Source organism: Tenrec ecaudatus, chromosome 4 (assembly GCF_050624435.1).
Source record: "Tenrec ecaudatus isolate mTenEca1 chromosome 4, mTenEca1.hap1, whole genome shotgun sequence".
In the NCBI taxonomy this organism is placed as follows: domain Eukaryota; kingdom Metazoa; phylum Chordata; class Mammalia; order Afrosoricida; family Tenrecidae; genus Tenrec; species Tenrec ecaudatus.
In genome coordinates, this window is record NC_134533.1 from 119,716,309 (window position 1) to 119,738,621 (window position 22,313).

Genomic DNA, 22,313 nt, shown 5'->3' on the forward strand with positions numbered 1-22,313 from the left:
TTAACAAAAACTAAAATATGGAAGTAGTTTTGGGATTGGTTAATAGGTAGAAACTGGAAGAGTTTTGAGGTGCTGTGTTAGGCAGGGTTCTCTATGGAAACAAAACCAAGATGCACACACACACACACACACACAGGTTCATACAGTGAGAGGGAATATAACAGCTAATTAGTCCACACAGCAGTACAGAGAACTCAGTTCAACTCACTTTCATGGAACAGTTAATATACCGGAAGTCCTTCAAATCATGTGGGCTGTTGGGTCCAATGTCAAAGAAGCAGACAGTGGAGTCTTCTCTCAAGCAAGGCAGGTAGAGCCTGCCTGCAGACAGCAGGGTGGGTCAGCAACAATCCGTAGCTTGGGAGTTTCGTGAAACTGGCCCTAATGGGATCTGGAACTTAACAGGGCAACAGGAGCCACCAGCCTCAAGCTCAAGCAAGGTACTTACTAGCAGCATGGAGAAGCAGGTCTGGAAGGAGCCTCAAGCTCTAGCTACATGATGCATGGATTGGCTTGGCCCACTGGTAGTGTAGCACACAGGTTGAGGCAGAGAATTAGTTAAAACCACAGCATCATGACCCAATCACCAGGGAGCAAGAGGAAAATGGGATGCTGTCTTTATTTCGGTCATCGTCCAAACAAGCTGTGATCTGACCAAACTCTGCCCACATGTTCCCATTGGCCTAGTCGGCACAAGAAACCCAGCTATCACAGGTGCCCAATATAAAGGCCTAGATTTCCTTGAAGATTGTTGGTAGAATTGATGTCAAAGACAATTCTGATGAGAGCTCAGAAGGAAGTGAGGAGAACAAACCCTGGGACCAGTGCAGTTGGTGAGTCACAGTGGCAGTGGCCGTGGCAGTAAAGCCAGGAGACCAGCATAAGAGAGCACGGGACCTTATCCATTGAGCAAGAGAGCCGCCAAGTGCCTGGCAGGAGGCAGAGTGGGGTGCCCTCAGAAACTTGTCAATAGATCTAGGATTGCTGATCCACAGAGCAAGAGAGCTGAGCACCAGGCACTTTGCAGTTGGGCTGAAAAGCTTTGTAACATTTGCTGGAGCAGGCCAGAGGCCAGGCTGGACCAAGGTGCCTGAAAGGATGCAAAAGATGAGACAAAAAGCGCAGGAAGAAGAGCTGCCTCGATCTCAAGGGTGGGGCCTCACCCTGCTGGGAGCTAAAGGGTGGGTCCACAGCTTCCTCCATTTCAAAGACAGACGTCACCATTTTCAGTTCTGGGGCATGTGCCTGCCATTCATGAGTTCCATGGCATAGAGCCCAAACTGCCCAAAGCGGAAGAGGTAGGAATGCTATGCCCAAGGGGCAGAAGAATAGAGCCTGCTGGAGCCAAGGGGTTGCCACTTAATTGAGAGAATGGGACAGCAATTCAGTGAGCGTGGAAAGTGGAGCTGGATCCCAGGGCCAAGGGGCCACCACTCAGAATCCGGAGAACAAGGCCAATACCCAGAGTCTGGAGGGCAGGGCCACTGTCTAGATGATCCCAGAGAACCAAAATTATTTTCAAGTCCTGGAAGCTGATGTGCCCTTTGTCCATTCTTTCCCTCCAGCTTCTCACATTTATTATGGAAATGTCTAACTTGCGCCGGTTCAACCATTATACTTTGAGGAAAGGTAACTTTTATCCAGACTTTATAGGTTCACCGATAAAGAAGAAGTTTTGTCCCAGGATGGCATTTGGACTTGGGGTTGATTTAAGATTGTTGGGATGAAAACAAAATAACTTCTGGAATGATACCAGGGGGGCTTCTAAAAGTTCATGGAAAAACTCCATGATCCTTTCATTGCATTGTTCCAGGAGCTTTTGGAAACACCCCTCATATACTGGGGGGGGAAGTGTTTTGCACATGGCAAGGATGTGAATTATTTTGGGCGTGCAAAAGAATGGAACATCATGCTGTAATCTGATGTGATTAGTCCATCAATTATAAGGAGATTAGGGTCAGAAGCAGTACTTTTACTTGGGTCACAACCCTGGTACAATGTAAAGGAACTTGCCCTGTGGTGGGGTCCACCTCACCTAAGATCTCCTGCTAGGTGTCGTCAAATTGGTTCCAACTCATAGAGAGCCCCATCCTGTGCCATCCTCGTTACTGATGTTTGAGTCTGATTTTGCAGTCAGAGTGTCACCCTTGCAAGAGATTAAAAAAGGAAAACAGGAGAAGGGACCTCAGTACTATAAGAAATGGAATGCACGCTTTGGACCTAGCTTCCCTGTGCTGAGAACCATCTAGACCCATCGGAAATGTCAAGACAAATGGACTATCCAGGGAATGTTTAAGGAAACAACTGTCCCTTAGAGCTGACAAAGAAACTCTTTCCCTAGAGTTAGTGCCCTGAATTCAGACTTTTAACCTCCTCAACTGGGAGACACAATTGCTGTTTGTTAACGACATCTAATGCAGTGTTGCTATTATAACAGTTCTGAACATCGTAGGCTGCTTTCCCTGTGAGCCACTGTGTAGGAATGTAACAGGAAGCCATTCTAGAAATGGTAACTTTTAAAAAGACTGCCTGTCCAGGAAAATATTGCAATTCAAAGGAATATTTATGTTCCTAAGTAAATTTGTATAGTGATTATATAAACTATTCAACTGTTGAAGTTTCAGTTATCCAGTGTCTTTTTTATTGGTGGTGGTGTATATAGAAATGGGATGAGAATCATGTCTCACACTGGTGCATTATGCCTATTGCTTGCACTGAGGGCACAGTTGGCAAGAGATTGGTGTGTATACACAACACATGCATGTGTGCACTCCTCTTTGTGCCTGCCAATGCATGCCAGAGCCTCCCCTTTCCTGCAGTGATCCTGGCCACCTGGGCACATCTGGCTCAGATGAGTTTAGAAAGTTGGTCTCTTGTACTGTCCAAGGCTCTGGTTCTCATTCACTGTGACCAGGCTCACTTATCAAAGAAATAAACAGAACTGGAGCCTAGATGTCCAGCCTCCAGTGGCTTCCATTGCTCAGAGACTTGACTCAGTTGCTGAATAGAGTCAAGCTCCAAAGTGAGCACAGTCATTGGTCATGTCTGCATGAGTCATTCCATAAAGCCCTCAGCATTTCATTAGGCACAATGACAATGAATCATTGTCTACAAAGAAAGGAGTGGATAAAGCACATTGGTGCTTTTCAATTGCCTCCCTTTATACTTTGAGCTTTCATTGATTCAAGATGGGGGGATTTAGTTGTGAGCTCCCAAGATAGGGGAGTTAGGAATCCTGCCACCAGTCCCTAGGTTTTCAAGTTCAAGCCATCTCCTTGATGGTGCTCTGTGCGTAACCATCTCCGGAGACTCTTCTGCTTCTCTGGTGAGCTCCTTGTACAGAGAAGGTTCTCTCTCTCTCTCTCTTTTTAAATTCCCTGCTGTATCCTTATGCTTAACATTGTGAGTAACACACAATAGTTATCAGATTAAAAAAAATTGAGTTCCCCCCCCCCCTTGTTTTCCCTAGTCACCTTCCTATGTCCTTCACGGAGGTAAGAGCTGTGACTTCAGGAGAAGTGGTGACACACCTGGAGGAGACTCTAACCCAGTGGAGGAGCACATGTTGGTTTCTAGGAGCATGCCCTCGGTAGTCAAATTATTTGGGTTCATACAAACCTGCCTCAAACTAATTGTGTTGAGTTCCTTGACTGCCTTTTGCCTTAGTTACCTCTAAGTAGGGCTAACTATAGCACTCATCTCATAGAGTTTCAAGGATTAAATACATGCCTGGTATGAAGCAAGGAGCAAGCAAGTGTTCTATTATTGTTTGTAAAGTGATGGAGCACACTTTTCTGCTGGATGCCACATGGATTATGGTCAAAGATATATAAATGAAGACAATGTACTCCCAGATAATGATGCTTAAATGTGGAATCCCTGTCACCCTGGGGATAAAAGCCAAATAAGGCCCTCACAGGTGACCTGGCAGCCTCTCGCAGGAGACCTGTGAACTATGACCACTTCATTCTCTCATGGGAAAAGGCAGCAAAAGCCAGAGCTTCAGACACTGGCAGGAAACAGAAAGTGGGGCAACCAAAGTGAATAAGAAAGAGGTTGAGACTTTATGGAGGGGATCACTTCCTTTTTTGTCATTTTTAAAAAAACGTATCATTGGGACTTCCGGGAAGATGGCGACTGAGTAACACATACCAGAGGGACTCCGCAGAAATCAGCCCGGGAGAGTTGCTTAGAGGGAAATTCAACATTGCTGGATCACAGGAGGAGCATCACAAAGATAAGTAGGCACAGACCCACAAGGTTTTGAGGGGCTGGGAGCTTTTGGCTTACCACAGTGGAGGCCAGGTAGGGCTTGATCTTAACCCCACCACTATCTTAGCTGGAACCTGGACCATTTGGAGCTGGCGCGGGGGCTAAATCTCAACACAGTCACAGTTTGCCACTGCATCTGGGCAGGGATTAAACCCTTGCAGCTCCATGGGCAGGGATCGAGACTCAGATACATTGTTACTTTTGTTTCCCTCTCTTCTCTCTATCCCCCCACAGTCTCAGAGGGCTTATGTTTTATTTTTTTCTCTCCTCTTTGTCTCTTTCCTGATTCCTCACACTCCACCGCTGACCACTAGGACACTCCCCTTAGCCTAGGGCATTTACGCCTGCGACCCATCCAGCTAGGTGAGCTAGCTAGCTAGCCCGAGGCTGGGGACAGCCCAGCTGACCTCCACCAGGGGATACTCTGCCCAAATTTTTACCTGGGAATTCCTGCTTGTGTGGCTGGGGGAGCTCCTATTTTTCCTCTGTTGTCCCACGTGACTGAGGGAACTTCCTCCCCCCTACCTTAGTGCCTCACTAAGCCTAAGACAGCTCATCCAACACTCGTCAATGTTCCAAGCTGCTGCAGGAACCTCTGCCCAACCTCCGCAACACCAAAGCAGGCAACCCACTAGCCTTCTGGGGCACTCCCCTGAGAGGGAAGCCACAGGAGGATAAAATGATAGGTTAATTCCATAGTGAAATTAGCTATTGGCAGTTCGAAGAACCATCCTACAAGTCTCCCAGAGACAGCCAGTGCTCTTCGACTCCCTGGAAAATGGCACCTGGCTCCTCTAAAACAACGTAAGGCAAACAGCCATCAGCCTCAACTATCTCAACGAGAAAACAGGAGAAACAAAAGGCAATGGCAGAAGATGTCCTGAACATAACAACATGCATAGAAGAAGCAGACATTGAGCTGGCACAGAAAGAAATGTTCAGAATGCTGCTTGGAGTCATACAGGAAATGAGGGAAACTATACAGAAAAAGGATGAAATGATAGAGAAGATAAAGTCCATACACCAAAGGGAAATACGAGCGCTTAGGGAAGAGATAACAAAGGCAAGTAGCAGACACACGGACCTCGAGAATAGACTGGAGGAAGCATGAACCACATCAGTGACTTGGAGGACAGCCAAGCAGACTTTAACAAACATTAACAAAAATCTAATAAGATCATCAGAGAAGCTGAAGAAAACCTAAGAGCTATGTTTGATGCTATGAATAGGAACAACATTAGAATTATTGGATTACCTGAGTAAGACACAACAAAGAAGTCATCTGCAACAATAGTAAGAGAATTCTTGGAGGAAAACTTCCCCAGCTTAATGAACGAAAACCAGGCAACCATTCAGGAGACTGAAAGAACACCAGCTAGACTGAATCCCAAGAAGAAGTCACAAAGGCACATCGTAGTTAAATTATCCAACTAGAGACCTCAAGATAGCATTGGCTTAAGGATGGAAAGAACTCAAGAATGATGCACACACACACATGCACAACACACTAATAAGAAAGAAAGATAGGAAAACACCCAGTACAAAAGGTATAGGATGATATCACAGAGTCTGCAGATTGAGATAATAACTCTGAACATCAATATCCTGAACTCAGGCATTAAGAGACTGAGGCTAGCAGACTGGCTTAGAAAACACAACCCAGAAATCTGCTGCCTACAGGAGACACATCTCAAGGCTACAGACAAAAATAGACTGAGAATCAAAGGCTGGAGAAAGGCATACCAAGTAAACAGCAATTCAAAAACAGCAGGGGTTGCAATCTAATCTCAGATAAAATTGACCTCAAAGATGTCAGTTCTGTTTAAAGCACTATGTAAGTTCAATGCAATCCCGATACAATTACCCTCATCTTTCTTCAAAGAAATAGAAAAACTGAACACCAACTTCATATGGAGAGGAAGAAGCCCAGAATTAGCAGAGAACTCCTCAGGAAGAAGGACACAGTGGGAGGGCTGGCTTTACCTGACTTTAGCACATACTATACAGCCACAGTTGTCAAAACCGCATGGTGTTGTTACAAAGACAGATAGTCAGACCAATGGAATAGAACTGAAAACTCAGAAATAAAATCATCAGCGTACAGACAACTGATCTTTGATCAGGGCCCAAAAAATATCCAATGGGAAGCAGATGCCCTCTTTAACAAGTGGTGCTGCATTTACCTGCAGAAAAATGAAGCGAGACCCTTATCTCACTCCACACCCAAGAATAAACTCAAGGTGGATCACAGACCTTGAAGTTAAACCCCAAACTATTAGGGCCACCATTGAGGGAATTAGGACCAATTTGAGAACTTTGGCACAGGGAAGACATAGGCTATCAGAAACAGGAAAGGACACAAACACAGAGGAGGCACAAATTGACAAATGGGATATACTGAAGATAAAACACCTGTGTACATCGAAATAATTCACCAAGAGAGTAACAAGAGAGTCCACGGACTGGGAAAACATCTTTAGCAATGACACATCAGACAAAGGCCTTATTACTAAAATCTACAACACTCTGCTAGCTTCCAAAAAGAAAAAGTCTAATTACCCACTGAAGAGGTGGGCAAAGGACCTGAACAGAAGTTTCACAGGGACAGAAATGCGAATGGCCAACAAACATTAGAGAAAATGTTCCCAATCATTAGTCATAAGAGAAATGCAAATTAAAGCAACAATGAGGTACCACCTAACACCCTCAAAGATAGCCCAATTCAAAAAATCAGAAAGCAACAAGTGTTAGAGGGGCTGTGGGGAGACAGGAACTCTCATCCACTGCCGGTGGAACTGTAGGTATGTTCTGCTACTATGGAAATCGATCTGGTGATATCTAAAACAGATGGAAATCAAGTTACCATACGACACAGCAATCCCCCTACTGGGCATATACCTAGAAGAGGCAAGAAACAAACCACGGCCAGACATCTGTGCTCCAATGTTCATTGTGGCACAGTTCACAATTGCAAGGAGTAGGAAACAACCCATATTTCCATCAACTGACGAGTAGATTAAAAAGCTGTGGCACATACATACAATGGAGTACTACGCATCGCCAAAAAGCAGTGATGAATGTATGAAGCATATCTCTTTATGGGAAGAACTGGAGGAAATCATGCTAAGTGAAGTAAGCCAAGCACAAAAGGACAAGTATAACATGAGTCCGCTGAGGTAAGCTTTTAAAAAAAATGCAAAAGGGGCATAGGGAAAAAGCTACTGTATACAAACATTCCTGGAGTGAGGACCAGGAAGTATGGCAGGGACCAGACCAAATACAGGGATATATACGGTAGCCAACTAAAAAGGAGCTGAGAAAAGGGGAAAAAAAAAATAATAAAGAAATAGGTAGCTGGGGCAGAGGGCACTAACCCACCCAAGGAAAGGGTATTGTTTATATCTCCACAGGGAAAGAGGAATCAAACTTCAACCCAGTGCTCCAGGATGTGAATGTAAAACGCCGCCATGGAGTAGGGAACCAGTGGAGAGGTCTGAGGGACCGGCCCCAATCCCAACTATGTGGACACTTGCCCCTCCCACCAGAAGAATTTATTTCAGAGGACGGCACTGAATCTGCAGTCTGGGAAACGGACATATCTGATTGGAGCACTTGGGAGCAGATGAAGGGGGAGGAGGAGAGAGTAGAGCACATCCTGGTCCACCAGGCTTTGAGGACGATGTTCCTGCTCAGAGCAGCCAGTCCACAGAGAAGACCACATGGCTGGCCCGCTATGAGACACAACATCCCTCACTGACCCACAGCCCTTCAGGGAACAACACCGGAGACACAGTGTGGGAGTTGCACCTGATCTGATCCCGCCACGCCAAGGCAAAACACTGGGGTGTCCTGTGGGGGGAGGTCAGATCCTTTCAGACCTCCTCCCTGAAGGAAATCGCTGCCAGACGGCTGTCTCACCCCACCACAGGGGTGGACCTGCTCCCTGCTGCTGGGGACAATGGACTATTTCTCCCTGAAGCTTGCAACCATTAGCTTGGTTCCTGTAGGTAGGGTTTACACCCTACTGATAATGGTTCCTATGGAGATCCAGAGAACAGGTCAAACTAAGCTGCCATCCTAATCTAGGATCTGCCCCTCTTGTCACATGTATACCCCCAATCCCTCCTCTTCCTATGTCCCTAGACCACCCCCTCACTGCTGTATAACGTAGTGCGACCCCTTCCTATGAAGTATGTCTTTACCTGTAATTAGTGGGCTTGCATGTCCCCAAAGGTATATAAGCCTGGGTTAGCAATAGAGATCTCTCTGACTCCCTCCTGCTCGGCTCCTCCTCTCTCCCATACTCGCTACCTTGTTCCCTTGCCCTTCCCTCTCTCTCCACGTGGACCATCAAGCGGGGCTGAGGTGCGCATGCTACCATGAAATGTGTATGACCCCATTATTGCAATATCTCTTCTATCTCTAATGCTCTCGATGACTTTAATATAATATAATATTTATATATCTCAACTGTACAATTGTGCTTACTGAACCCATGATTAGTGGCGGGGGCCGGCACCCCCAACTCATACTACAAGGTGCAACAGAACAGCAAAGGAACAGAGCGGTGAGGTCCTCCCGGGGAATGTCGAAGGTGGACTTTGGGGCCAGGGCTTGGTGCCCCAACAGAATGGACTGGAAAACACTCCTAAAGGTCAACAAACAGTCCTTGAACTAGCTACAAGCTTTCCTTTCTTGTTATGTTTTTTGTTATGGGTTTGTTGTTTTGTTGTATATTGTTGCTTGTTTTTGCTCTGTCTTGTTTTTGTGCATGTTGTTATCTCTGCAGGTCTGTCTAAATAAGATAGGCTGGATGAACAATCTGGAGGAGAAAACAACGGACTGACAGTTCCAGGGGGAGGTGGGAGAGCGAGAGGTGGGGAGAAAGGTAGTGGTGTTAACAAACCCAGGGACAAGGGAACAACAAGTGAGCCAAATTGTTGGTGAGGAGGGTGTAGGAGGCCTGGTAGGGCATGATAAAGGGTAATGTAACCAAGACGAATTACTGAAACCCAAATGAAGGCTGAGCATGATAGTGGGACAAGAGGACAGACGAAAGAAATAGAGGAAAGAGCTAGGAGGCAAAGGGCATATATAGAGGTCTAAATAAAGGCATGTACATATGTAAATATATTTATATATGAGAATGGGGAAATAGATCTATGTGTATATATTTATAGGTTTAGTATTAAGATAGCAGATGGACATTGGGCCTCCATTTGGGTACTCCCTCAACACAAGAATACTTATTAAATTGGCATTCTATGATGCTCACCTTCCTGACAATTGCCGAAGACAAAGCAGATGAATAAGCAAATGTGGTGAAGAAAGCTGATGGTGCCCGTCTATCAAAAGATATAGCGTCTGGGGTCTTAAAGGCTTGAAGGTAAACACGCGGCCATCTAGCTGAGAAGCAACAAAGCCCACATGGAAGAAGCACAGCAGCTTCTGTGATCACGAGGTGTCGATGGCATCAGGGATCAGGTATCAAAGGCCCAGAACAAAAAATCATATCGATGTGAATGCGGAGTGGAGACCCAAAGCCCATCTGTAGACAATTGGACATTCCCTTACAGAAGGGTGAAAAGGAAGACATTAGCCAGTCAGGGTGCAGTATAGCACCAATGAAACATACAACTTTCCTCTAGTTCTTGTTAAAAAAAATCATTTTATTAGGGACTCATACACCACCCATCTCGATCCATACATACATCGATAGTGCAAAGCTCATTTGTACAGTCGTTGCCCTCATCATTCTCAAATCTTTTATTCTCCACCCAAGCCCCTGGCATCAGGTTCTCATTTTTTCCCCTCCCTCCCCACTCCCCCCTCCCTCATGAACCGTCATAATTTATAAATTATTATTTTGTCATATCTTGCTCTGTCCCACGTCTCCCTTCCCCCCACTTTTCTGTTGTATGTTCCCCAGGAATGAAGTCAAATGCAGGTCCTTGAAATAGGTTCTCCCTTTCCAACCCACCCTCCCTATTCCCTCCCAGTATCACCACTTACTCCACTGGTCCTGAGGGAATCATCCGTCCTGGCTTCCCTGTGTTTCCATTTCCCATCTGTACCAGTGTACCTTATCTGGTCTAATCAGGCTTGCTTTCCTCTAGTTCTTTAATGCCTCCCACCCATCATGACCACAATTCTACCTCAGAAATGCAGCTAGACCAGAGCATGTACACGGATATAGATAAGAGCTGGAAACACAGGGATTCTAGAACAGATAAACCCCTCAGGACCAATAGAGATACCAGGAGGGGAAAGAGAAGATGGGGGTGAGAAAGAAGGAACAGATCACAATGATCTACATATAACCCCCTCCCAGGGGAACAGACAACAGAAAAGTGGGTGATGGGAAAATTATCAAGGGTTCATGAGGGAGGGAGGGTGGGAGAGGGGAAAATAAGCTGATACCAAGGGCTCAAGTAGAAAGCAGATGTGTTGAGAATGATGATGCAACAGATGTACAGATGTGCTTGACACAATGGATGTCTGTATGGATCGTGATAAGAGCTGTAAGAGCCCCCAATAAAATTATTTTTTTTAAAAGAACACCAATGTGCCAACCATTGTCCTAAGCACTTTATATATGTAATCTTTGTTTTCTTTTAAAAATTCTTAAAATAACTGTATGAGGCAAGTATTAAGACTCCCTCCCCTCACCCCACCGCTCATTGTGTGGATGTAAACCCAGAGGCATGAAGAAGTAAAAACCTTGCACAAGCCACACAGTCTTGCCAAGCAGGGTTTACGTTCCATCGCCAGCTCAACTGCGGAGTTGGGAACAGGGCTGACATAAGAAGGGATGCCATCTACATTTCCCTGGTAAATAGTGTTGTGTGTGCTCAATGTCACAGTTGGAGGAGGCCGGGCCTGCCTGAACATCTGCCACAGAGCCTAGTGGTGGTGTGAGCACACAGCTGTGATGTTGTAGGGGCTGTCAAGTCAGTGTCCACTGGCGAGGACATGTGTACCACGGACGGAAGCACTGGCCGGTCCTGGGTCGTGCTCACAATTGTTAGGTTTGAGCCCACAGTTGCAGCCACTCTGTCCGTCCGTCTGATCCAGGGCCTTCCTCTTGTTCGCTGCCCCTCTGCTTTACCGAGCATGGTGTGCTCCTGGGACCAGTCTCTCCTGAAAACATTTCTAAAGCACGGGAGTCCAAATCTCACCACGGTTGGCTTCCAAGGAGCATTCTGGCTGTCCTTCTTCCAACACAGATTTGCTTGTTCCTGTGGTAGCCCATGCGACTTTTACTGCGCTTGATAAACGGATCTTGCATCCCGGGGGCGCGGATGGATAATGAACCAAGCAGAAAACAAAGGAGCAAGAACATCAGCTGCAGGTCTCTTGTCATTACTAAGTCGCCCTCTGCCCCTTCTCCCCGTGCCCCTTCTGCGCTGGGTCCTCCCAACCACCAGGTGCCCCCAGACCCCCAGCTCCTCCTCCTGGGCGTCACCGCCTTTTCCTCTCCCCTCCTTGGCCTGCTTCCTGTTCCCGAGATCTGGGTCCTGAGCTCCGGGCGCCCCGGCGCCCCAGGCTTCTTGGAGCGCTGAGCCAGGTAACTGTGCAGTGCGCGCCGCCGGGCCCGGACGGCTGCCCGGGGGCGGGGTGGGGGGGAGCGGGCGCGAGCGGGCACCGGGCCGGACACCCAGCGCTGGTGGCCCGGCCATTGGTGGGGGGCGGAGGCGGGAGACGGGCCGGCCTGGCCCCTGAAGGGAGGGGTAGCCCTGCCCGGTGGATGCTGCGCGGACGGCCTGGCTCGGGGCTGGGAGCCGGGCGTGGCCGGCAGTGGGCAGGGCACCGCCCTCTGGAGATGCCGTTTGGTACCTAGAGGCGCCGCCGAGGTCGACCCGCTGCCAGCCCGGTGGGCTGCGAGGCCGGAGCCGCCTCCCGGAGCTGGACCTGGAGTGGAAGGCGCAGGAAGAGCCTTGGGATCTTGAGCCGAATTGTCCATCCCAATACCCTTCCCCTTCTTTTAGCCAAAAGGCAGCGCAAGGCCGGAGGTGGAGCGGCCTTCCCAGGATCAGTGTTCTCCATCATTTACACATTTCTTTTATTTAAAAAAAAAATCATTTTATTGGGGGCTCGTACAACTCTTATCACAACCTATCCATCCATCCACTGTGTCAAGCACATTTGTACATTCGTTACCATCATCATTCTCAAAACATTCGCTTTCTACTCGAGCCCTTGGTATCAGCTTCTCTAGACATTTCTTTACGTGCTTGCCAATGGCTCACCGTTTCTTCTGCCAGGGAATTAGGATCATAAGAAGAGTACTCTAAAAATACTAATCGCCTTACTGGCCCGTGGCCCTGACCTTTAAAAAGAAACATCCCTGGAAAGTTCTCTTCACAGTCACTGCTTCAGTGCGGCTGGCCCTTGCTTTGAAAATCCCCCTAGATGTTTCCCAAAATCCATTTCAGAACTCTGTCAGAACTGGAACTCAGGACAGAGTTCTGCAATCCTTGTTTCCTTTCTTATTATTTTTTTAAACCAAGACTCCAGAGACTCAGGTGACTTGGCTCACATCCTCCGAGGCGAATCTAAGGTATGGCGGGTGTTCTGGGTGCCACTTAAAGGGTGGGGGTCACTGAGCACTTACTCTTAGTCATCGTCAGCTTCCATCATCAGCTGAAAGACCACTCAGCTGGTTCAAATGAGTCCTGGTGGATTTGTGAGCCCCCACAGGTCAAGGCAGGGAGCCCTGGTGACCTAGTGGATGACACACACGTTGGACTGCGAGCCGGAAGGTCCGCAGTTGGAGTCCATGAGCCACTGTACAGCAGAAAGACCGGGCTTTCTGTTCTTGTGAAGATTGACAGCCTCTGGAACTCCAAGGGGCAGTTCAACTCTGCCCTATGGGGTCACAATGAATCCATCTCGATGGCAGTGCGATCGGTCATGGCCGACTGTGCTCTTGCTCTGTTGAGTGTAGAAAGAAGAAACAGAAGGGGGGTGGGGGCCAGGGTATGGCATTGAGCACATCGAGACCAGTGTTTCATCAGTGAAAGCCAGGAAGATGCAGCTGTAATTTTCATGTGGTGCCATAATGTGTTCAGCGAAAGATAATGAGCCTGACTTGTCTTTTTGAGCTGATAGAAAAGTTATCTAACAGATGGATGTTGGGGTACAGTTTCGATACATGTCACAGACGTTGTTTTATTTAGATATGTGTGATGGCTAGATGGAGGCAGGGGCAGAATTAGGACACAGGCCTATGAGTGACACTGACCATTTTCTCTTATAGAAACTGGAGTTCAGCTGCAAGCTCTACAGAAGAACCTGACCTTCTGAACCCCTCTCTGAATAGCATTCTTAGGAATAGCGTGTGTATTGAGGTGTCTGGGTTCACAGACAGCGGTTTGTGTGTCAGAGTAGGCTCAGTAGTAAGTGTAGCTGTGCAGAAAATGCCTTCGAAGATGAGACTGACAGCAGGGTTGCTTTTGTATGTGTACTTTAAGTACCGTGAATAAATGTGAACGGTGGCTTGGTTATCTTTAGATTTTAGTCTTGCTCGCTCAATTGACTCAGTTACAATTGTTGCCCTGATATGTTGGTCAGCCAGTAAAAATGCCAAAGTGGAACTTTCCAACTTGGTGGCAATGTTAACCAAATCACTGCCTTACAGATCTCTTGTTACTGCAACAAAACTATCTTCTGAACACCTCAAAGCCTTCTGCCTCCCTCTTAGTACGTTTCAAATGGGTTTCAGAGTTGGAGAGTTCTCAGATTAAAAAAATATTCCCCTCCTTTCATGAAGCCTGGAATCTTTGTGTAGATCTGTCCTTAAGGTCGGGAGGAAGACGAGGCTTTCAGCTCCCTAGACTTACAGTCTCAGAAATGCACAGGGGGTTCTACCGTGGCCTATGAGGTCGCCAAGAGTCAGAATTCACCCAATGGCAATGAGGGTTTTGTTTGTTTTTAAAAATAGGTTTACCCAAGTTTCGATTTGACTAATAAGCCTCTGACCTAGGACCAAACCCTCAGCGGAATCTAAAGTCAGGTCAGAACCACAATAAATGGCTGTGTGTCTTGTGATCCTCTATCAGCTCCCACCAGTGGTGATGGTGTGTTATTTTGCTTGTTTGAATGAGAGTGTCTCGTGAGGCATCTCCACGTTCTCTAGGACTGCCTTGAGAGTCGGTGCGCTGTTGCCCAAGGTGACTCATCACTGGACGGTAATGACTGGTATCTATGTGTTCATCACAACAGCCTGTGAACTCACATACCGGCTCAGGAGGTGCTCCTGGTGTGTAGTTCGCAGCTCAGGTTATCTCTAAGGAACAGGAGGGCAGACATTGAGTCATACTTCGCTAGAAGATTGTTGATAAGGAAGAACTGCTCCTGAGAGGACCATCTGTACTCTTCTGTAGTGGAAGGGAAGACGCAGGCCCAGAACACCGCTGCTGTTTTCTTAGGGCATGTTCTTTGTTTGACTGGTTTTGGTCTTTTCCTCCTAGGATGGCATTAGGTCTGTGTCTGCAGGTGCTGTGCAGCCTGTGCGGCTGGCTCTCGCTCTACAGTTCTTTCTGCCACCTGAATCAGCACCGAAGCTATGAGTGGAGCTGCCGCCTGGTGACCTTCACCCATGGAGTCCTCTCCATAGGCCTTTCAGCTTATATTGGCTTCATTGATGGCCCTTGGCCATTTACCCACCCAGGTAGGTGGACGGCTGCAAGGGATTTTTCCCTTGGGAACTTATGATTTGGGGTCATCTTAAGATGTGAAAGTCCCCAGGTGGGAGAAATTATGAAGTGCTCCCTGCTACCTGGAAGACTGAAGGTTAAATTCCACCTACAAGTGGCTCAGAAGAAAGTCCTGGCACCTCCTCCTGAACAACGTTGACGCTCTGGAGCACAGCTCTGCTCTGACACCCTTTGGCTGATCGGGCGTCATAGTCCACGCTAAGGCAATGGGTGGTTAGGAAGGTAGTACTTTTCCACCTGGTTTGGATCATAATACTGAAGACTAGTTGACTTTGTAATTTCCATGGGGACTCTTCACTCCCCATTGTTAACATATGTGTGTGTGTGTGTGTGTGTGTGTTTATTGTGGTGAAAACAAAACATGATGCCAACTGGACAGTTTTTCCGCGTGCAATTCAGTTCTCCAGGTTGGGCAACTGTTCCCATTCTTCCCCACATCGTCCCACCACCCTTGATAGCACCTCCATGCTTCTAAGCAAAAATCCCTCTCTCCCCTTTCCCACTACACGACTCTCTACTTTTTAAAACAAAATTTTAATGGCTCACCCCTGAAGTTAGCAGCCCAATGCATAACCACTAGGCCATCAGGACTCAGAACTAAAACCATACTGCATAAAAATTGTAACCTGGAATGGAATTGATGAGGAAAAAGTGCCCTTAGATGCCTTTAAAAAATTTCCTCAGGTCCCTGTATTATTGAGTGTCAGTCAGAGTGTCCCCCCACAACCATCCAGCTGACACGAAAGCAACTCTTCAGCTTTCTGTCTTATATGAAAGCTTTTAATGGATTTGAACTTGTCAGGTCCGTGCACCCAAAGATCTTGGTCACACACAAAAACACAGTAGCTTTAGGGTTCTCCACCGATGTCCAGTAGCCTAAAAATGAATCGAACATTCAAGACAAAATGACTCAAGAGTTGGGAAGCAGCCTTTAGCTGGTTAACAGCCACCACCAAACAGTGAAGGGTTTTAATTGAAAGAGCAAAATAACCTGCTTTGATGATATTGCGTGGAGAGGACATAGAGAATTACTTGCATCACTCCTTGTGGTCTGCTTCAACAGAGCAGCACTCCCTGGAGGAAGCAACATCATTTGGTTACCTAGGTAACGACCAAGACTCAATTGAGTCTAACCTTGGCTATCATTAAAAAGCATGTCCCTGACTGGCTGGGTAGAGGCTGGTGGAACCCCCAAGACCGTACCCCCTTAGGTCTGCAACTGACCTCCCCCCTGTTAGAATAAGCAACCATTTTCGGATCCAAAAGGGCAGCATGGCTCACGGACAAAGTTCAGCGGGCGAGGACAGGAGGAGGAGTGGAGACTGGAAACCCAGGGCGGAAGTGGGATGCTATGTTGAAAGGGGATTGCAATGGATGAGTAGAAGCCAAACACATAGGAATTGCTGAGTGTAAAATGATGATCTGCTTGTAAACTCACCCAATTCACAATAAAAAGTTTAAAATAAAAATTTTAAGGCACATCCCTGACATGTGCTTCTGTCTTCTGTGATTCAGAAAATCTTGAGCAAGAACAATGAAGAATCTCTGTGCGAGGTCCCTAAGCTTCCCAGTCACTCAACCTGCATCTGTCTTGGTTTATTCCAGGCTCGACGAATACACCTCTCCAAGTGCACGTTCTCTGTCTCACATTGGGCTACTTCTTCTTTGACCTGGGCTGGTGCGTCTACTTCCGGTCTGAGGGTGCCCTGATGCTGGCTCACCACACACTGAGTATTTTGGGCATCATCATGGCCCTGGTGCTGGGAGAGTCTGGCACAGAGGTCAATGCAGTCCTCTTTGGCAGTGAGATCACCAACCCCTTGCTGCAGCTGCGCTGGTTTCTCCGTGAAACGGGCCACTACCACAGTTTCCCCGGTGACGTGGTAGACTTCCTCTTTGTGGCCCTGTTCACTGGAGTGCGGATTGGTGTGGGTGCACGCCTCCTTTTCTGCGAGCTGGTCTCCCCCAAACCCAAGTGGTTCGTCAAGGTTGGGGGAGTAGCGATGTATGCCGTGTCTTGGTGCTTCATGTTCAGCATCTGGCGCTTTGCCTGGAGGAAGAGCATCAAGAAGTACCATGCCTGGAGGAGCAGGCGGGGTGAGGAGCGGTCACGTCAACACAGCGAACTTCTCAAGACTCGCTAGCCAAGGCTGCTCCAGCTGTGCGTGGGTTCTGCAGCCTGGGGGACCGGGTTGAGGTCATAGAATTGGGCTGATGACAAACTGAGGTGACAAGAAAGGGGCTAAGTGCCACTTGCTTTGTGAGGTCAGTCTTCGAGCCAAGCCTATTCCAGTATTAAAACACTAACTTCTCCCAGTGACACCTTGGTCAGCGTGAGGCCACAGTGGTGGGTTTAGGTCAGAACTATGAAGCCCCACTGTGTACATAATGGTTACATTTTGGGCTGCTAACTGCAAGGTCAGCCGTTTTAAAACACCGGCTGCTCTGAGCAGTCCTGCGAAGAATGACAGTCTTGGGAACTCACGGGGACAGGGCTACCCTGCCCTATAGGGTCGCTTGTGTGTCAGCAGCTCCTCCATTCGAGTGAGTTTGCTTTCGATTTAGTATCAGTTTTAGTTTGTGCTAACTCCAGGCCCTTTCCACCTCCCCCCTCCAGGAGGCTTGGAGTTCTGACAACTTAGAAAGAAAGTTGAGAAAGATTAGTGCTATTGTTTTCCTTGTCCCTTTGAGAAGTGGATGCTTCAACAAAAGCCTGGTCGCTTGCTTTCCGTGTAGTAATGTCAACAAGTTTGCCTCGTTTGTTATGAAGCGAGGGCTTCCCGGAAGATGCATGCCTTTGGCATTCTAAGCTGTGGCGCAGGGAAACCAGGCTTGCCCTCTGCTTAAACAAAGGGGGCTCATCGGATGGGGGGAAATGGTGGTGGTGGCGGCAGGATACTTGCTGAACCCTCCCAGTCACGGTGGTCTCAGAGCACCCCCAAAGCACGCTTAGGCTGGGTCATTATCTGGGAGTACCCAGCAGGCTCGGCCTGCAGCTATACTCAAGGACCCGGATTTGCCACAGCAGGATACAAAGAAAAATCGGCTAAGGGAACAGGGGCAAGCGGTGAGGTCCAGAGGAAATGAAGCTCAAGCTTCCAGAATCCTTTCCCAGTAGAGTCCCGCTCCAGGTGCTCATACCTTCCTCCAGCATCGCATTGGGATGGCGAGTGTGAAATGCTGACACCCAGGCGCGCTCACTAGAGACTCAGTGAACAGGGGTTTTATTCGGGCCGATGGCATAGGCACCTCAGCCGGGCACATACCAACGTCCCAGGTGCCCGGAAGGAAAGCAGGTATGTGCTGCAAGCCAGGAGGTATGCACCCGCAGTCTAGGCATAAGTGAGCCATTGCTACAGGTTCATGGTGGGGACTCTCTCAAGCGCTGAAGTTCCAGATGCTGGCGGGCCAGCCTTTTACAACCTTACGAGCGGGTTTGGAATCAGGTACACTGTCTTTTTGCACAAGAAATATAGCCATGGATTTGAATGGGAGATGAATGTGGTGCGGGCAGATTTACCGAGTCTTGCTGTACAGGTTCTGCCTAACCAGGAAAAGCCTATGGCTGTTCTCGGGGCTTTTGTGCATTAATCTCCTAGGCATGAGGGGCCGGGACTAAATTCCATAGGGATTTACTCTGTGGATTCCACTGCTTGAGACGATAGTTTAGGTTTCAGCGCGGCTGTACCTTCTGCAAACTAGAACCAAAGACGAAGGATCTGTGTGCGCTGGCCTTGGGGTGCTGAGGCGACTTTTATTATTCCTTCCACTTTCATCCCTTCCAGTCTTTTCGTGGCTTTTTCCTTCTTAAAAATGGTGGCAGAGTATTGTGACGAAGCCTGCTCTGGAAAGCAAGTAAACATCGCTTTGTGCAGCAGTCTCCAATTGCAGCTCAGAGAGCAGATATAATAACCTTAGACCAGGAGGTTAAGGATAAATTCCTGTGTTGGAGGCCAAATCTGTGACCCATTTACCCATTGAACTGGGCAGGCTGGGTGTTTAACTCTTTGGCCTGGTGTGAATGAAGACCATCTGTCATTGTCTCTTTCATAGGGATTACGAATCCCCACTGATTCCAACTCACAGGGACCCTGCTGGACGGAGATGTGCCCATGGAGGTCCCCCAGGGTAGCAGACGGCTGAATCTTTTCAGAGTGGCTAGTGGGTTGGAGCCAACAACCTTGGGGTTAGCTTAAGCCACCGTGCCACTAAGGGCGTCTATACTAATAGGAGTCTTTAACGTAGGGCTCCTCAGGGAAGATGAACTGTTATTTGTTGATTTACTGTTTATTTTTAAATTTAAAACTGTTGAGGTCGCAGGTGAAGAGCCCAGTTGGTGGTCACGTGCGTGGCGCTCGTGAAGTTAGGGCTGAGTGAAGGCCCGGAGGAAATGCCAGCCCATTTCAGGGTCCCCGGACCCTGCTGATATAGTGGCTATACATTGGACTGCCATCCACAAGGTCAGCAGTTCAAAACCACCCACCACTTCACAGGAGAAATATGGGGCTTCCTACACCTGTAACTCTGGGGCAGTTCTATCCTGTCCTGTAGGGTCACTCTGAATGAGCACGGACTGGCTGGCCATGAGTTTGGGTTTTTGGTTTGGTAATATGATTAATGAATGGTCTTGAACGTGGATGGCATTGGCCACAGAAACCAGGCCTGAGACCCACACACAGTCCCATGGCCCATGGGAAAAACCTTTATCCAGTTCTGCTCTTTGTTTTGAGAGTTTTGCTGAACATTCAAATAATCTGGCTCGACCAAACGAACAACCCATCGCCATCAATGACGACTCACAGCAACTCTGTAGGACAGGGAACTAGGCCCATGGGGGTTCCAAGGCTGGCACCTGATGATGGCCATGTTTTCCCCTGTGGAGCAGGATGGCTGGTGGGTTGGAACCACTGACCGAAGTGAGCAGGCAAGTGCTAGGGCGCCTTTCTCTATGATCAAACTCTAAAAACCCAAACTCACTGTTATGGTGCCCATTCTGACTTGCAGTGGGGTTTGCAGTTGGGCTGCTAACCCCTGTTCTGGAGCTACAAGTTTCTGATTAGTCTCCTTAAACTGCTCGTGAGCTGCTTTGCTATAAAACTGGTTGGAGTAGGATGCCGGGGAATGCCGATGTATTTATTTATTTTAAAGCAAAAGTCACGTAAAGAAGAGTGACCGGGCACATCAGCTTTAAAAAAAATGATAAAAGGGAGAAAGAAAAATAAAAATAGAAGTTGGCTCTTGAATTCTGGCACCATGAGGCCTATCCCAAACCAGACATGAATGGGCTTAGTTGGGTACCAGCTCTACTCTTCTTCCTCCTTAGAAGCAGGGGTTGGCAGATCCTGCCATTCGTGGGCATTCTCATAGGAATGAATGTCGAGGGGTTTGGATGATGAGAAACCTGAGTAATTGGCAAAGGGAATTCCTTACTTCAAACTGTGCAGTCTCCTCCGAGAGAAAGGCTGACACGGAGAAGATACAGCAGTTCCAATGCTGAGGTTTCACACCACAGGCAGATGAAAGCTCATTAGCCTGGGGGACAAAACGAAGTCCCCACTTGCACTATATAATAGTTACTAAACACTGCCCATGAAGGATTTATAGAACACATTTGTACTGAGTTTTATAAAAATAAATGACTTTCTATCAATCCGACATTTGCTTTTATGTTTGTATTATAGTTTAGACAAGCTAAAGAAACTTTTTTGGTCTGCAGAAATGTTGCCCTATATTTCTAACAGTGCAAGGCTCCTTGTCTGTTGTTTTTCAACTACTTATGCTAGTCTTTATTTAGGGGACAGAAAGAAAAGTTGGCCAAAAGAGAACAAATCAAAACAACAAACGAACCAAACCCACTGACAAAGTTAATTCTGACTCAGAGACACCAGGGGCCAGGGGAGGAATGCCCCACAGGGGTTCGGAGGTGGTGAATCTTTATGGAAGAAGACTGCCACATCTTTGCCCCGTGGAGTGGCTGGTAGGTTTGAACTGGTACCATTTGGTTTAGCAGCTGAGCAGTTAACACACGTGTCCTCCAGGGCTCTTTTTCCAGAAGTGAGAGCTTAATTTCTTTCATGGCCTAACAGCTATTTGGGAAGTTGCTTTGAAAATGCTATCAAATGAGCTCTGCAAAGATAGTAGCCTTGGCTTTCTTCAGAACTACTCCCACTGTCTCAAAACTCTTGTCAAACACACAGTTAGGCACCAGCTACTTGGCCTTGCTCATGGTGGCCTGCACGGTGGAGTAAGATGCTGCAGAGTACTGCTCCATCCCAAGATTGGTTGTCAGCCAAAGGGTTTTCGTTGGCTGATTTCTGGAAAATCACCAAGCTTTTCCTCCTAGTCAGTCTTGGTCTGGTATAAATATGTGAACGAAAACAACATATTAAATGTGCTAAAGTCAACCTCTTGGCAGTTTGACTCTCCACTGGCAGATGGCGGTGCCTGCACATGAGGTGCACTGCCGGAGGATCAAACCTGGGTCTGCCCCAGGGGAAATTCACCCCTCACCTGCCACTGCCCTCCTGGGTACATAGTAGGTACATGGTAAATGTTGAAATAGCGGACGAGGAGATGAGTGCAGTCTAGGATGAGCAGCATGTCCATAGACTGGCTCACCAATGCTGCTTTTCTACGTGTTCTATCTACATCAGCTTGACTCCTCTGAAGCGTTGTCTAGATAGAAACCTTTAGAACAATCCAGAGCAACCAAGAGGCCATCCGGGGCCTTTGTTTCATTAGAACGGTTGGGCGAGCATAGCGATTTTCATCGTGTAAAAAATTCATTCTGCCATGAATAACCACTGGCTTGATTAAATCCTTTGTTTACCATCTTCTGAAGCTTTCCCACAGCAAAGTGCCTTCTTTGCTCACAGCTAGAGCTTTGGGCCTGTTTTAAGTTTGGAAAGATCTTGAAAGCAGCCTGCCAAGAGGTTTTGTATGCAAGGAAGAGAAGGTGAATTAGGAAACTTTCCCAGTTTGTTTTATCCCTGAAGCTCAAGTATTGAGGCATTCTTGAAGGGAAGAGGGGAACTCACTTTTATTTAGAGTTTAGCACATTTAATATGTTGTTTTTGTTCACATATTTAAATTTTTCTATTTATTTTTCTTGCTGTATCTTATCTCATCCAATAAATCCATTCACTTACAATTCTGTTATTCACTCCCCTCAAGTGGGGTTATACAATCATCCTGGCTATCAGCCCCCACCCCCTTCCCTTTTCCTCAGGGAGTCATTACTCCCATTACTGTTTCTGAAGGGTTATCTTGGCTTCCATGCATTGAACGATCTTAATTGTACAGATGAACCTATGCAGGTCTAAC

At 47.4% G+C, this 22,313-nt stretch overlaps 1 protein-coding gene across 1 annotated transcript; it reads left to right on the top strand.

Annotated features, from left to right (window-relative positions):
• The first annotated feature begins 11,738 nt into the window (after window positions 1-11,738).
• On the top strand, window positions 11,739-20,639 carry TLCD5 (TLC domain containing 5). Its single transcript, XM_075546720.1, has 3 exons — window positions 11,739-11,839; window positions 14,745-14,944; window positions 16,596-20,639. The coding sequence occupies exons 2-3, from the start codon at window positions 14,746-14,748 to the stop codon at window positions 17,132-17,134; spliced, it is 738 nt and encodes a 245-aa protein (XP_075402835.1). The 5' UTR covers window positions 11,739-11,839; window position 14,745; the 3' UTR covers window positions 17,135-20,639.
• The last annotated feature ends 1,674 nt before the right edge of the window (window positions 20,640-22,313 follow it).